This window comes from Rhinatrema bivittatum, chromosome 15 (genome assembly GCF_901001135.1).
Source record: "Rhinatrema bivittatum chromosome 15, aRhiBiv1.1, whole genome shotgun sequence".
NCBI lineage: Eukaryota > Metazoa > Chordata > Amphibia > Gymnophiona > Rhinatrematidae > Rhinatrema > Rhinatrema bivittatum.
Genome location: NC_042629.1, coordinates 74,193,480 through 74,208,791, shown reverse-complemented (window position 1 = coordinate 74,208,791; position 15,312 = coordinate 74,193,480). Strand labels below are relative to the sequence as shown.

General features: G+C 48.8%; 2 protein-coding genes across 2 annotated transcripts; one reads left to right on the top strand and one right to left on the bottom strand.

The window, feature by feature from the left end:
- Positions 1 to 621: 621 nt before the first annotated feature.
- Positions 622 to 6,030, top strand: CALML6 (calmodulin like 6). The gene is made up of 5 exons (XM_029579275.1): positions 622 to 710; positions 2,741 to 2,915; positions 3,985 to 4,129; positions 4,648 to 4,748; positions 5,949 to 6,030. Exons 1-5 carry the CDS (start codon positions 708 to 710, stop codon positions 5,993 to 5,995), a joined length of 471 nt encoding a protein of 156 aa, XP_029435135.1. The 5' UTR covers positions 622 to 707; the 3' UTR covers positions 5,996 to 6,030.
- A 3,672-nt stretch (positions 6,031 to 9,702) lies between these two features.
- TMEM52 (transmembrane protein 52) lies at positions 9,703 to 13,876 on the bottom strand. The gene is made up of 4 exons (XM_029578793.1): positions 13,741 to 13,876; positions 13,605 to 13,646; positions 13,232 to 13,401; positions 9,703 to 11,969 (listed from the first exon to the last, which is right to left on the bottom strand). The coding sequence occupies exons 1-4, from the start codon at positions 13,830 to 13,832 to the stop codon at positions 11,653 to 11,655; spliced, it is 621 nt and encodes a 206-aa protein (XP_029434653.1). The 5' UTR covers positions 13,833 to 13,876; the 3' UTR covers positions 9,703 to 11,652.
- Between the last annotated feature and the right edge of the window lie 1,436 nt (positions 13,877 to 15,312).

Genomic DNA, 15,312 nt, shown 5'->3' with positions numbered 1-15,312 from the left:
GAATAAATTAGAATGAGCAGAAATAGATGTCCAGTGTCACTTGTAGTGGGTTTTTTCTTTTTTTTTTGTTTGTAGTGCTGGACTTCGACCACCATTTAATGGCAGGCAGGCTGCCAAACAGTTCTCAGATAGCAATGGCTTTCATCACTATCAGCCCGAGCTGAGGGGCTCTCTCTCCAAACCAACCACCTGAGCCATCCAAACTTAGAGATGAAATGGTCTCCAACCCTATGTGAATTGCTTTGCCCATTCAGCCCCAGAGGTGAGAGGCTCTGTGACCCTTTGCCAATTACCTGGACCATTGGTCCATTTACAGTCCCTCTGCATCAGCCCTTATCCATCTTTGTGCAATGCTGCACACACCGCCCAGAGTAAATATGGTGGATGTAATGTTATCAGCGAACGTAAGATATCTAAAGGGTTTTATAGATTCCTTTTCAAACCAAACTTTACCAGGCAGCTTTTCAGATCCCTGACCAAAGTCACTGATTGTGTAGAAAGCAGAACCAGAAACCTACACTGGGCAAACCCCAGGCCTGCAGCCATAAACTGCATAAGTCAGACAGAACGGTTCTCCGAAAATAGGACCTCATCCTACAGCCATAAACGGCCTGCGAGAATCCCCAGTCCCCAGAGTCCTGGCCATCTAAAGAGAGAGAGAGAGAGAACGCCCGGCTGCGGCAGAGCTGGAGAGGCAAGCTGGAAGCATGGTGAGTGCCTTCTCTTCCTTCCTTCCCTCCCAGGCAAGGACCTTAACCATTTCTAAAACATTTTACAAATAATCTCATTTTAAAATGGAAAGGTCTTGTGCAGAGTTGCATTGCTTAGCCACTCCGCAAACAAACGTTTCTCTACCTCCGTTCAGGACAAGATCTTACTTGAATCTGGAGACGTTCAAGTGAGGGCTTCCTGAAAGTATTTAGCTTTCACATTCAAGTTTTAAAAATGGATTTAAATAACTCATTGGGCAGTAACAATGGTATTAGTGTAAGTAGGGGGCTCATCTACAGAGAATCTCAGGGGGCAGCCTGGGTGGTTCTTATCTACTGTGTGAGGCATTAAAGCCATTTCTAAGACATAATGACTTCAATCAGGAAGGCCCTTTTTTTTTTTAAACAAAAATCTATTTAACTGAAAGAAAGTATTCTGATTTTAGGCTTCCATAAATATTGTGCTAAGACAAGATGAGAGGATGCCACCCACTTAGAAATCCCAGACATAGCACAGGAAAAATAAAGGCAATGCAGGCCTTTAGCTGGTCTGGTGCAGGGGCTGTGCTCTCCATCCGTTAGCATATAATATTTCTACGATTAAAGCCCCCAGCACAGGCTAACTCGGGAAGCCTTCTCAACTTGGAGGCAGCCCTAGACTGGGAAGGGACTCCCAAGCAGCCAGACCCTGTCGCTTGGGGGTAAAGGACAGCTGGAACGAAGTGAGTAGTCTGAGTGGTTGCTGATGCCAAGGAGTAGTCGTTATATGTCCATTATGCAGAGTTAAATGATCTTAAATACAGGATGGTAAATGTTATTTTACTTCAATTGCTAGGACAGCACTGCCCTCTAGTGCCTGACTTTGCTTACTACCTCAGCGAATGGGTTGCTTTCCAGCACAGCTTGAATAAAAGCAACAGAACAGGATCACCATTTTATTGTGAATAATTGAGAATTTGCAAGGGCAGACTAAAACGGCTGAGGTCTACGACAGTTGCAGTTGAATTTCTATTTCTCCTTTAGTTTATTTCGTGACCGGGCTGTCTCCTCTTACTCCTTGATGCTTTCAGGCCCATTAGAATCCAGGGCTGTCCTCTGCTGCCATGAGCCTGCGTTTGTCACTCCCCAGCGTTTCTCCCCATTTGTTTGTAAAATACATCAGCACCCCCCCCAACTCTGCTCAATCATCACAGCGAGACCCTCCGCAGAACCGGCCAACATGGATCTGACCTCTAGGTGTGGCCACTAAAATACCCTCAGCCCTGACCTGCCTAGGGAAGAAAAGCTGGGCAGAGAAATCGAGGTTCAAACGTTTTGATGTTTGCATGGAGCTGATGAAGCTTCAAAGCACAAAGGCGTTGGGTTACTCTCACCTGCAGCACGCATGCTGTCTTTTACTTTTCTATTGAGGGCCGGACCTGCTCCCTGTAACTTCCTGCTCATATTCTTTAGTCCGACTCCCCACATCTTACTCTTATTTTTCCTTAGCTTTGGATTATTTTGTTAAAGTTGCTTAGGGAAATGGGATGCACAGAGTCCTAAGGCTGGGAGGCAGTTGAATTTATCTTTTGGGTCTCCTTCCGCAGCAGATTAAAAAAGGATTTTCCAGGTACAGGAGCAGACTGACCATTCATGCCACAGGGCAGTGCCTGAGGAGCCCCAGTGCTCCCCCCCTAGCCTTGGATGGGTGCTTAGGAGTCAAAGACTCTTCTTGCCCCAGATCGTCTTCAGTCTTTGCACACCATTCGGCATTAACTAACTGGGGGGAACTGGTGAAACGGGAGTACAGTGCGTCTCCTGCTCATGGAGCCTCCCAAATTAATTCCTTATGTTCTACTCTAAGAGGCATGAATAACACAAATCTTAATTATGTAACAGCACATCCATTATTCACTTAACTTAAAGACCGGGGAAGGCTTGCACCCAGGCTTGCTACAGACGAAGGCCGATCTCTTGCCACACACAGAAGGCATCTTTGCAGAACACGATAGGACCTGTTTAAAGTGAAGTCTCTGTGTTCCCCATGGCAGACCCACACCTTGACTCCCCAGCAGGTCACAGAGTACAAAGGCGTCTTTGAAATGTTTGACGAGGAGGGAAATGGACTGGTGCAAACCAAAGAGCTGGAGAAAGTCATGAGCCTGATGGGAATCAACCCCACCAAGAGGGACCTGGCCCAGATGGCAAAAGATGTGGACAAAGACAGTAAGGATTTTCTTTCAATACCTTCTTCTAAAGCAGGGCGCCCTTCCCTAACTCAGGCTCACTTCACCCGCTTTTATTAAATAGACGGGGGTGGGAAGCATCCATTTCACTGGCCAAAAACCAAGCCCCCGTGATCATTTACATCCCTCCCCACTTGCAGGTCCCCAGTGAGTCTTCCATGCTTAGCTCGTTCCCAGTCTGGAATGGCCAAATGCATTGGGATGGGAGATAGAAATGCAGAACCAGGGAAGTGGCTCATGCTGATAAGACATTAGACTGAGAACATTGCCCAGCTAACTTGGACCCAAAAGGGAAGCCTTCTGCAAGGCTGGATATCAAAACAGCCCCTGGGACCCCCCTACACTTATTCTCCTCCCCACCCAGGCACAAGCCTGGTCTTAGGCTGCCTGCTCTCCCAGAAGCCCAAATGGGCCAGAGAGCGCCTCCGTGTCAGGACAAGCCCCAGATACAGGGTAAGACGTTTTCTGATCGGGCAGTATACAAGGGGAGAACCAAATCACCGGTGTAAGCAAAGTCACAAAAAGTGATTTGGCAAGCAGTTCAAGTCCAGAATCCTTCTAAGATGACCCACGTGTGTACGTCTGCTGTTCATGTAAGACTCGTTCTCCTCTTCTTTGAGATTTGGTCCCTCCCGATGCAGTTTACAAAACATAGTCCACGTCAGGGGACCGTGAACACCCGTTGTTAAGAGCTGAATTGTTTCTTTGATGAAGTCATTAAAATGTACACTTTGAAAAGCTTATAAAGACTGTGGACTTGAACTATCTGCCAAACCCCTGTTTTGCATATACAAGTGTTTTACATAAATAAAAAGGAAAGAAAGGAGACCTATGAATAAGCCCACCAAAAGGCAGGGTAGAGCCCAGCAGGAGGGCAGTTAATCTCTTGAGAAAAGCAGAACGTACTGCACCTTTCAGCTGGCAAACGACAGCCATTCCCATTCCTTTAATGGCTACGAAACATCCCCAGCCCACCCAGGCACTTATGAACCTGAACTGGACAGAGGGCCAGGGGGCTGCTCCTCTCTTCACCTTCTTGTTTCTTTTAGACAAGGGCACTTTCAACTGTGATGGCTTCTTGATCCTTATGAGCATTTACCTGGAGAAGACCAAGAACCAGGACGAGGAGCTGAGGGCAGCCTTCAAAATGTTTGATAAGGAAGCCAAGGGCTACATTGAATGGAATACATTAAAGTAAGAGGCGAAATAGGAAACAGGGTCCAGGGGGTGGCAAAGGCTCCTGTGCTTAGGGATCATTATGGACGCGTCCCTGCTTGCACTGGCTGGTAGGAGGGGGGGTCAAAGGTCTTGGGATAAACTAAGCCTTTTCTACTCTGTGCGGTTCCCCATCCATGTGACAGAACTGCTCCGGCTGGGGCTAATCCTGCAGCTTTCTCAGCACCGTCTGAAAGTTTGAGACCAGCGGCTAGGGCTATAGCTAGGCTGGTGGGGGGGGGGGGGGGGGGGGGGGGGGGGTGTGCGTGCGTGCAGGCCATTATCATTATGAGATAGTAGGCATTTAGCAAAAAGAAAAGGGATACTTGCTAACGTTCGGCCCAGGTCTGTTACTGGTTTATTCAGGCAGAGGAAGGGGGCAGCTCATGCACCTCAGCGCAGTGGGGTTTCTGCTCAGGTACCCTGCTAGCCTAACTTGCACCTTAATGCACCCAGGGAGTTGGGCCCCAGTGACGCTGCTGCATTTCTCCACTCAGGTACGTGCTGATGAACGCTGGAGAACCTCTGAATGAAGAGGAAGCTGAACAGATGATGAAAGAGGCTGATAAGGATGGAGATGGAACCATCGACTATGAGGGTAAAAGGAGAGAAGGTTATGGCCTTAGGAAATGTACTCCCAGCACCCACCGCTCGCCAGGGATGTTAGTTTAATCCTAACAGCACGGCTCAAACTAATAAGTTAGAGCAATGCGCTCCTACAGGAACTCACCTTCTGCCCTTTGCCCGCACCTGGCTGAAGTAATGTTCACAGCACAGTACATAGCGAGGTATCACACCAGTCCATACCACGAGCAATCTAGGAGCACTGTTTATTTCCATAGCACTGCTAGATAGACCACATAGGAGCCCGTGGCTGCTCACTAGAGCTCACAACCTAGTCCACCACTCATACAAGACAAATGAGAGGCTTCAGCAATAACACCAAGGCTGTGCTCAGACAGAGGGTTTAAGATGCAAAAGCAGCCTTAAAAAGACTCAAGTCAAGGCTAGATCTGCATATGGCCAGCCCCAACTGCACAGGAAGTCTATTCCTGTGCAGCACAAAGTACAGAGCAGGAGTGGAGGAGGACACCTTTATTTATTTATTATTTTTTTATATACCAGCATTCAATCTCAATTGAGATATCACACCGGTTTACATTCAGGTACTGTAGGTATTTCTCTATCCCCAGAGGGCTTACAATCTAAGGCAATGGAGGGTAAAGTGACTTGCCCAAGGTCACAAGGAGTGACAGCAGGACTCAAACCCTGGTCTCTAACCACTAGGCTATTCCTCCTCCCTCCCACATAACAGCTTGCCCAATGGCATATACAGAGGAAAGGTAATGAGGAGCTGCAGAATTAGTGCACGGATAAGGCAAAAGAGCTCAATAGCCATTGCGATTCCTGACAGTGAGTAACAAGAAATAGAGCTACCTTTTGAGTTCCGCTGGCTCTTTGTGACCCAGCCCATCCAGGGCGAGAGAAAGGATGCCAAGCATGGTGTACTGTGGTCTGACCCAGCATGGCATAGCCATAGCATATGTTCTTATGTAACTGCATGCACTAAAGAATGAGCCTGAACCCAACATTTTAAAAATCACTTGCAACAAATGAAGAGAGCTAAGCATGTTGATATCCACTACATGCAGTTGTAGATTGAATCCTATATCTGTATAAATTATTTCCTTCCACATTCCTGTAAGCGGAAGGTGTTGCCATTATATGTATTCATTGCACCAGGCTAACCTAGGCAGAGTGTACAAGCCACTGAAGCAGTCTGTTGATTTTCCCTTAGAATTCGTCGCTATGATGACAGGTGAATCCTTCAAATTAATTCAGTAACAGAGCAAGAAATGCTGCAGCCCATCACAACTTGGACAAGCTCCGTAAGCATCTCGGTCATACAGAAAACACTTGCGCTTCTGCAGAAGCAGCTCCCTGATCACCATGCAAGAGCTAGAAGATATACAAGACCTACACAAAAGATGCTCAGGAATAAATTAGGGAAAGTCTATAGAATAAGTAAAGACATTTGAGGAATAAAATCTGAAATGTTGTGGGATTCACTGCATACATCAATCACTTGTTCCTACTCTTATCCATTAAAACCCTATATTTATACTTCCCCCACTTATTTTTAATGTATCCCAGTTCTATGTAACCCTTGGTCTCTGTAAAGCTTTATTGCTATATACACAGTTCATTGTAAACCGATGTGATATGTAATTTTGCACATGAACAGCGGTATATAAAAGTTATCTTTCCCCTACAGTCTCCCTGGCTAGTTTAACAGTCACAAACAATAAGCCCAACTATCTAGAAACCGGACGTACAAGTACAAAACAATCTAACAAGGTTTCAGGTCAATTTTTCAAATTTCAACACGCCATATACATAGTAATTGCACTTATGTATGTGGCGTGTTGAAATTTGAAAAATTGACCTGAAACCTTGTTAGATTGTTTTGTACTAGTTTAACAGTCAAACATTGGAGCCAATAAGATGACTTCTATTGGACATAACATCATAAGAACTTGCCATACACGGTCAGACCAAGGGTCCATCAAGCCCAGCATCCTGTTTCCAACAGAGGCCAATCCAGGCCATAAGAACCTGGCAAGTACCCAAAAACTAAGTCTATTCCATGTAACCATTGCTAATGGCAGTGGCTATTCTCTAAGTGAACTTAATAGCAGGTAATGGACTTCTCCTCCAAGAACTTATCCAATCCTTTTTTAAAACACAGCTATACTAACTGCACTAACCACATCCTCTGGCAACAAATTCCAGAGTTTAATTGTGCGTTGAGTGAAGAAGAACTTTCTCCGATTAGTTTTAAATGTGCCCCATGCTAACTTCATGGAGTGCCCCCTAGTCCTTCTATTATCCGAAAGAGTAAATAACCGATTCACATTTACCCATTCTAGACCTCTATCATATCCCCCCCTCAGCCACCTCTTCTCCAAGCTGAACAGCCATAACCCTCTTTTATCCTTTCCTCATAGGATGTCACTTAGCCAGATAAATATGGATTGAGCTGGCTATCTGCCTGCAGTTCGCAATGGCACAAGTGCTTGTGTTGGTGAATGTTTTCTGCAGCAGTTTAGAGCACCCACCCACAAAAAAAAAAACCAAGTGAGCATGATGGTCGCCGCATCTCAAAAAAGATATAGTTGCGATGGAGAAGGTACAGAGAAGGGCAACCAAAATGATAAAGGGGATGGAACAGCTTCCCTATGAGGAAAGGCTGAAGAGATTATGACTTTTCAGCTTGGAGAAGAGACGGCAGAGGGAGGATATGATAGAGGTCTTTAAGATCATGAGAGGTCTTGAACGAGTAGATGTGACTCGGTTATTTTCACTTTCGAATAATAGAAGGACTAGGGGGCATTCCATGAAGTTAGCAAGTAGCACATTTAAGACTAATCGGAGAAAATTCTTTTTCACTCAACGCACAATAAAGCTCTGGAATTTGTTGCCAGAGGGTGTGGTTAGTGCAGTTAGTGTAGCTGAGTTCAAAAAAGGTTTGGATAAGTTCTTGGAGGAGAAGTCCATTAATGGCTATTAATCAATTTTACTTAGGGAATAGCCACTGCTATTAATTGCATCAGTAGCATGGGATCTTCTTAGTGTTTGGGTAATTGCCAGGTTCTTGTGGCCTGGTTTTGGCCTCTGTTGGAAACAGGATGCTGGGCTTGATGGACCCTTGGTCTGACCCAGCATGGCAATTTCTTATGTTCTTAATTAAAGAGACACAACCTTTCATGTCAAACAGAACAAAACAAACAAAAAAAAAAAGGTAGAAAGCTTGAGAAAGATTTGCATTAATACTGTAAAGGCTCCAGCCTAGCAGGAGGCTCTTATGCTTCATGCTGCCAGGAGGTGGCAGCAACAGCATAGGAAACACCAGGAACAGACAGCAGCAGGCTACGCAGATCATTGCTCACTGCGGGACAGGGAAGAGCGCAGCCTGCAACCTACTGCGGCAAAGCAGGCTGGCCATGCCCCGTTCTCGATAAGAGGTGCAAAAGATCTGTAAGAACCGACACTGAAGGCTGCATTCAAAGAGCTCAAGTTTTTTTTTTATTTTAGAGAGAGGCATGACCCCTTTCAGCTTGCTTTGAGGTCAACGTGCTCTAACCCCCTTTCTGAGTTTTCAGCATGAGGAAGGTGAACAGCCAAAGACTTTTTTTTGCGGTAAAAAGTGGAAAATAAGTGAACAGTACAGAGATGCTGACCTAAGTAGCATTGTATATGACAAGCTCTCTAAAAGAGACAGGAGGGACCCATAGTAGAAGCACAAACACAGACTATGCATACTTCATCCCACCCATAAAGGATTATAACACTAAAATATTACCAAAGATGCAAGGGGGGTGAGGGGTGGGCAGGAGAGGCCTCCAACACTTGCTGACAGGGTATGTAAAATAAGCCAGTCCCTTTACAATAAACCTTAGTTACGCGGCTGAGCCCAGTACCTCCCCACCAGGTTATAAGAGCTCATGGTACCTTAATGCACTGGGCTCCCAGTGTCTGTTGCCACCGCGGGGCAGGTGTTGAAGTACTGACCTGACAGTACTCAGCAGAGAGGGAAAGGGAAGGTATGAACGCTAACCCACATAACAGAGCTGGCAGGGGCAATAAATCAGCCACAGGCAGCCTGTACCCATGCGCCACTTCGCAGGCTGCATCTCTCAGGCAGGGTAACCATTAGCACCTGCCAGGGACAGGGAGCTGCTGGCACCCAGCTTATCTCCTCCAAGTGGTTGTAGCACAGGGCCATAACTAGGGTGGAGGAATGACCGACTGCACACATTGACTGGCAGTGGTTGAGAAGCCAGGAAGTGCCACCCTCCAATTATCAGGAGGATTGGGATCGGCGTGGCAGAAGAAGCTAGGGCAGGGCCCCTTAAGGATTAAAATGCCTCGTTACAGCTCGGGAGGGACAAAGGCAGGGGCTAAAACGCTGGGGAAAAGCTTGCTCTGTACAGCATACAAAAAAAAAAAAAAGGCCCTGGCTGCAGGATTGCAGTTTGTCCAGTGTTGGTAACTCAAACCCTACTGTTTTCTAAATGTACTAAGCATTCCCCCCTATAGAGATAAAACAGGAACCCCTTCAGTACATCTGACCCATGCATGTGATGTGTGACTTCAGCTGCTAAGCATGAGCTTGCAATCTGAACCCTCTCCCTTCACTTACTTTGATGCAACTTGATCCGCAGTTTGTGGCTTCATCAGCAGAATATTTAGTACCAGGGGTGAAGCAAGCACACATTCCTCCCTTCCTCCTCCACAACCTCTGTTTATGAAACATCCCTAGCAGCCTAAGTAAACACCCAGCAATAAAAACGCCTCTGGCAGAGAACAAAATGGAGGCAGCTGGGGAAGCGCATCTCCGTAAAAGTCCCCCCTCCAGCTCCCAGGGACCTCATTGCCCCTTGGAGTATCAAGTATTAACGGGACAGGCTGCTGGGCCTGCACCTTTAATAAATAAATAAAAAACCACAGCGCTTCTAAAGTGTTAAAAATTTCAGAAACCAGATTCAAAATTCTGTAAAAATCCTTTATTTGGTTTTCCAAATGCATTGGTTTGGTTAAAAACGATAGCACACAAACCAGACAAGTTGTGTAATTCCTAACACAATTTATGGCAAAAGTAGAGTTAAACAGTTTTGAAAGATTGGTCACAAGGAGACCCTACACTACCAGGCCCCTTTCCTATCGTAAAATCTGGGACAGAACATAGAAATTCATAAAACAAATATTGAGCAAGCTCTCCAAACTTCTAAAGATATCGTTACGTTGCAACGAGTCCATTAGGCCAGCAATTTGCTAGAATACGTTAAACCTTCTCCAAGAAGGGACAGATTTAGGCTCATGAGTAGTAAAACAACTGGAAGATTGTGCCCAGTCACATTAGGATTCATGCAGTTAGTGAGATCAATGGCTCATCTGTTCATAGAGTCCAGGTCAATAGTTCCAATCTGGCTCAGATTGGTCAGCAACATCCGAAAGCCATTTGGTGGCCTACGAAATGAGGTAGTCTTGGGCCAATTCCCAAGTGGAATTGTCATGTAATTTGGCACCAATTGGAACCATTGGTGGCTTAGACCGGCTGCAAAGAGAACACAGCATGGGACCAATATTACTGTCACCCCTGGAGCTGAGCTATCTGGGGAACCTTACCCCTGCCCAAACTCTACCCCATTGGCAAATGGTCTTCAGGTTCTGGCACTCTCCATTCATTAAAGTCATGCAGTGAAAGACTGAGACAGCCAAGTTACATCCTGACCTCATACAGATCCCTTTGGTTCAGCAATTCAAATTTTCTTTTCTAACAAAGTGCAGCAAAAGCTTTGCTTTGGGAGGAAACACTGTCCTCCTCATTCCATAGCACGCCGGGGGAGGTGGTGTCCGCAATGGTGGAATGAGTGGCAGGGAATAAGTCACAAAACCCTGAACCCAAGAGGGAAGAGAAACTAAACAATGTGTGAAGACCGAGTGGATTTTCTGTGTGACCTGGCCAGTTTAAAGGCGGGTACGATGGATGAAGTTAGAAGTGGCCTAAATCAGCTGCTCTTGCATCTCCACCCCCCTCCTCGCCAGTGCACAGGAAACGGGAGCCCTGATGTCACTCTTCCACCTCCTCACCCCCCAGGGAGGGTGCTTTGGGTCGGGGCAGATCACGCGCTAGGAGCACCCGTGTACTGCGCCGGAACCATGGGCCGGCTTTTAAAAGCTTTCCTAGCAGAAAAGTTATTTCAATATGCCCTTCTCACATAAGGGAGGTAATTTCAGTGTCCATGCAACCATGATTTAAGATACAGATCCTTCCCCTCTATGAAACTTTTTATGCCAACACCCAAAGAAAAGAAAGGAAACCTCAGTCCACAGGTAATATCAGGATCTCAAAAAAAGATAGCAGAGTGCTGGGGGCTTTGAGCATCAACACGAAGGTGACTCGTCGTGAGAGGGGGACGAATGGGAAGTGTGTGCCCTGGTCCCCAGAGCACCACCGGAAAGTGGTTTTCTGATGAAGCCACCGGGTCTTGCCTGGAAACCTTTCTGCAGAGTTTTCCTCCTGAGAGGCTCAAATCTGAGATTTCAGGGACCTTTCAGATACCCGAGAGGTCAGACTTATACTGAGGATATCCCAGCCCCTTGCATGGCATTCCCACCACTGGCAAGGCAAACCATGCCCACAGGAGGGAAAGCACCTGGAAACCCCAGAAAGCTGAACTAGTGGGAACTAATCCCTACAGCACGGGACATTCCTGCCACAGCTCTAAATAGCCCAGAGCTCCTCCTGAAATCCAGTTGGCATTTTTCATAGCCTCACATCCAGTTCCATTTCATACCCATGAAAGGGGCAACCGAAGGTTACCACAATCTTTAAAGCACATTTTCTGCAGGGATGCTGCCTCAGTACAGACGCTGGAGGGGCAGCGTTCCAGGACCACTTCAGCCTGACAGCAGCTTCCTTGGCACATTCTGTCCGTCTACGAACCACAGTTCTCTGGGCGTTGGCTCCCAGCTCCAACCTCTTCATAATGAGGGGGTGTTTCTGGGTCACTAGATCCCCCCGCAGTCGGCTGCTGATTTAAGTCTTCCTCTGTCACCACTGCCTCGGGGCTACTGGCCAGTTTTTGGCTCAAAATAGCAGTCTCATTCTCAAAGCTAGGCTTGACCATTTTTATGGCCTCTTCATAGGCTGGTGGCATCTCCAGGGCATAGAGGCTATAAGCAGGTGGTGACATGGCACTTCGGTCCACGTCCCCAAAGGGAAAGATGTGAGGATACTGCACAGAACTGTATGCTGAAAAAAAACAACACAGCACACAAATAAAAGATCAAGCCTTCACATCCTGAGTCAGTTCATGCATTTAGACAGCCTTATTTTTAGATGTGGTAGGAATCTCTGCCCAGTATTAAATGGAAAAGCCACATGCAAGTTTACGTTAGCTCTGCCTGCCAAGAAACTGAGCTCTGCAAATGTATAGGCAAGCACAAAGCTCTGCTCCTGATTAAGACCATCTCGGCATGAAGTTATGGCGTCTTCAGGACATTCCTAGCCAGAGCCGAGGCCTGACGTGCACGAAGACCCAGGCTCATGAATCAGAGCAGACATGCCCACTCACTAGCACAGTTTGGACCCTTTGCTGAAAAGATGGCTGAGCTCTGCATGTAACTTGCATATTTGCAACCTGAACTCCTAGCCTCTTGCTAAAAAATGAGAACAGCAGCAATTCCAGTGAAGGAGGGCTCTATTCCTCCGTGCTGTACAGAGCTGAGTACGCCTGTACCTCATTACGCACATCAGCTCCAGCGAGAGAAGTAGAGGCAAACAGTCCCCACCAGCAGAAGCCATCCCCAAGTGGTCCCAGCAGATCAGGTGCATCTGGTACTTATGTTAAAGGCTGGGGCACTGCTGCCTTTAAGGTGATGAGATATGTGGGGGGTGGGGAGTGAGAAGAGGGAAAACTTGATTCTGGTTCGTGCTAATAGCTGAAAGTTGAATCACTCATTTGGTGATTCATACAGAGCAAGCAGAATGCAAAGCAAGGGAGAGGGACCTAGAAGGCAGGGAATGGGGAAGAGAGGAAGAGACGCAGTCATAGGCTTGGGACGGTTGTTCTGTTTTATATAAACACCTGTGTTATGTAAGCTCTGCTGGCTAAAAACACTGCACTGCTGCCAGCCCATCAGATGCAACGTGTGCCACCTTCCTACATTCACTAAGGACCGTGCAAAGAGCAGAAAGGGAGGAGATAGGGCAGACAGGACCGAGGGTGCAAGGGGGGGAGAGAGAGATAAGAGGAAGAGCAAATCAAGGGGTGACAGATGGAGTCACTGGGGAGAGAGAGGCTGGTATTCTGAGGTGCTTAGCCAGTGTCCAACCTTTAATGCCTGCTCTCAGAGAGGAGGAGGACGGGGCTCGCCTGCTTCCAGTTGCTTTGAACGTCGGGAGCCAGGGGGTTACCGGCAAAGGAAGCGTTTCAGATTGTAGGGAGCCCCTGGTCCCCCTCCCTGCTTGGGGGGATCTCCGACCCTTGCCCCCCACCCCGGCCCGGTACTCACAGGTGACCGTGCTGTGGACGGTGCTCTCGTTGTCCAGGGCGATGACGGTGACCTCGTAGGGGGGCGCGGGGTAAGCCTGCACCGGGGGCTTCTTCCGGCGGCAGCAGAAGCGCACACAGCTGGCCGTCACGCCGCACAGCAGCAGCAGGATGATGGTGATGAGGATCAGCCTGCAGGGGGCGAGCAGAGGGTTAGGAGGGGCGAGCGGCCACGAGGAAAGGGGCTGTGGAGCGCGCGCGCTGGGACTGCAGGGCTCTGCGTTCTAATCCAGCACCGCCCGCCAAGTCACGGGGGGGGGGGGGGGGGAGGAGGCGAGAGGCTCCCGGCAGTCGCAGGCGGATCCCGAGGCTCTTCCGCCGCCGCCGCCACTTACCAGACATACCACAGGCTGGTCCAGTTCGTGGTCTCCGGGCACCTGCCAGAGAAAGGCGAGTTAGTGATCGGGTCCCGGGCACTTACACAAGGGCTTTTACCGCGATTACACAGCCGGGCGAGGCGGCCCTACTTACAGGTCGGGGGCGTCGCAAGCCAGAGACATCTGGGAGAGGAGCAGCAGGAGGAGGAGGCGGGCGCCGAGCTGCAGCCGGAGAGCAGCAGCCATGGCTCGGGGAGGGCGGCCGGGCGCGGCGAGTTATATGGCAGCCCGGCCCCGCCCCCTGCCCTGGCGCCCCGCCCCCGCCTCGGCCCCTTTAGGGGCGGGGCTTAGAGGGCGCCCGGCCCGTTCCAGGCTCCTTCCCCGAGCACAATCAAGGAGGCCGCCCAGAGGGGCTCCCGGGGAGGGAGGGGGATCAAGGTCCCCCACCCCCATAACTTCATTAGTTGGAGGGAAAGGAGCATAAGAACATGAGAGCATTCCATACTGGGTCAGACCGAGGGTCCATCAAGCCCAGGATCCTGTGTCCAGCAGTGGCCAATCCAGGTCACAAGTACCTGGCAAGTACCCAAACATTAAGTAGATCCCAATCTATCAATGCCGGCAACAAGCAGTGGCCTTGGGGGCTCCAGAACTTTTTGTATGAGGGTGGGGGTAAAGAGGGGGCTGAGAAGTAGAGAAAGGGTGGGGAGGAAAGTCAGGGCAAAGCGTTGGTGCAGGAGGAGGAGGAGGAGAGAGAGAGCTGCCTGGGGGTGGGTGGGATCTGATGTGTGCGCTCACCAGAGAAGAAATGCATTCATGACACACGGGCCGATACAGTAAAAATCGCGGGAGAGCGGGCGTGCGCCCACTCTCCCAGCGCGCGCACAGGACCCTCTCCTGTGCGTGTGATTCAGTAACTTAATTTATTTAAATTAGGGCCGGCGGTAGGACAGGAGCGGCGGCTAAAGCGGGTTTGACAGCCAACGCTCAATTTTGCTGGCGTCGGTTCTCGAGCCCGCTGACAGCCACGGGTTCGGAAACGGGACGCCGGCAAAATTGAGCATCCGGTTTTCGAGCCGTGGGCCGATTTCAATTTTTTTTTTTTTTACTTTTTTTTAACTTTCGGGACCTCCGAGTTAATATCGCCATGATATGAAGTCGGAGGGTGCACAGAAAAGCAGTTTTTACTGCTTTTCTGTGCACTTTCCCGGCGCCCAGAGAAATTAACGCCTACCTTTGGGCAGGCGCTAATTCCTGAAAGTAAAATGTGCAGCCTTCTGAAACGCGCGGGAATACCTAATAGGGCTATCAGCATGCATTTGCATGTTGGGGGCGCTATTAGGTTCGGGGGAGTTGGACGCGCGTTTTCGGCCCCTTACTGAATAAGGGGTAAGGGAAAACGCGCGTGCAATGGCGGGTTAACAGCGCGCTCCTCCGTCGGAGCGCACTGTACTGTATCGGTCCGAATGTGAGCAGGGAACGGCCCAGGGCCACCTGAAGGTTGTGTGCTCTGAAAGTGCCACAGAGGAAGCTCCCGTCCACGCGTTTCCCTTGGATGCTCCCAGAAGCAGCGCGTTCCTCTTCTTTAACTTCTAACCTTGCTTTCCTGCTGCAGCTGCTTCAGGGAGAGCCTCCTGTTGCTTGCATTAATGAATCCCACCCCCTCTTTTCTGCATAATGCTTTCACTTTCTCCCTTCTAGAAATTGCTGGGGAGGGCATTTTGAC

What these genes read in the sequence shown, in the direction of transcription:
- CALML6 (XM_029579275.1), top strand. An exon ending in AAAAGATGTGGACAAAGACA is followed by an intron (nt 2,916 to 3,984) that starts GTAAGGATTTTC and finishes TGTTTCTTTTAG; the next exon opens with ACAAGGGCACTTTCAACTGT. An exon ending in ATTGAATGGAATACATTAAA is followed by an intron (nt 4,130 to 4,647) that starts GTAAGAGGCGAA and finishes TTCTCCACTCAG; the next exon opens with GTACGTGCTGATGAACGCTG.
- TMEM52 (XM_029578793.1), bottom strand. Translation starts at nt 13,832, where the DNA reads ATGGCTGCTGCTCTCCGGCTGCAGCTCGGCGCCCGCCTCCTCCTCCTG. An exon ending in GCTTGCGACGCCCCCGACCT is followed by an intron (nt 13,647 to 13,740) that starts GTAAGTAGGGCC and finishes TTTCTCTGGCAG; the next exon opens with GTGCCCGGAGACCACGAACT. An exon ending in CGTCCACAGCACGGTCACCT is followed by an intron (nt 11,970 to 13,231) that starts GTGAGTACCGGG and finishes GTTTTTTTTCAG; the next exon opens with CATACAGTTCTGTGCAGTAT.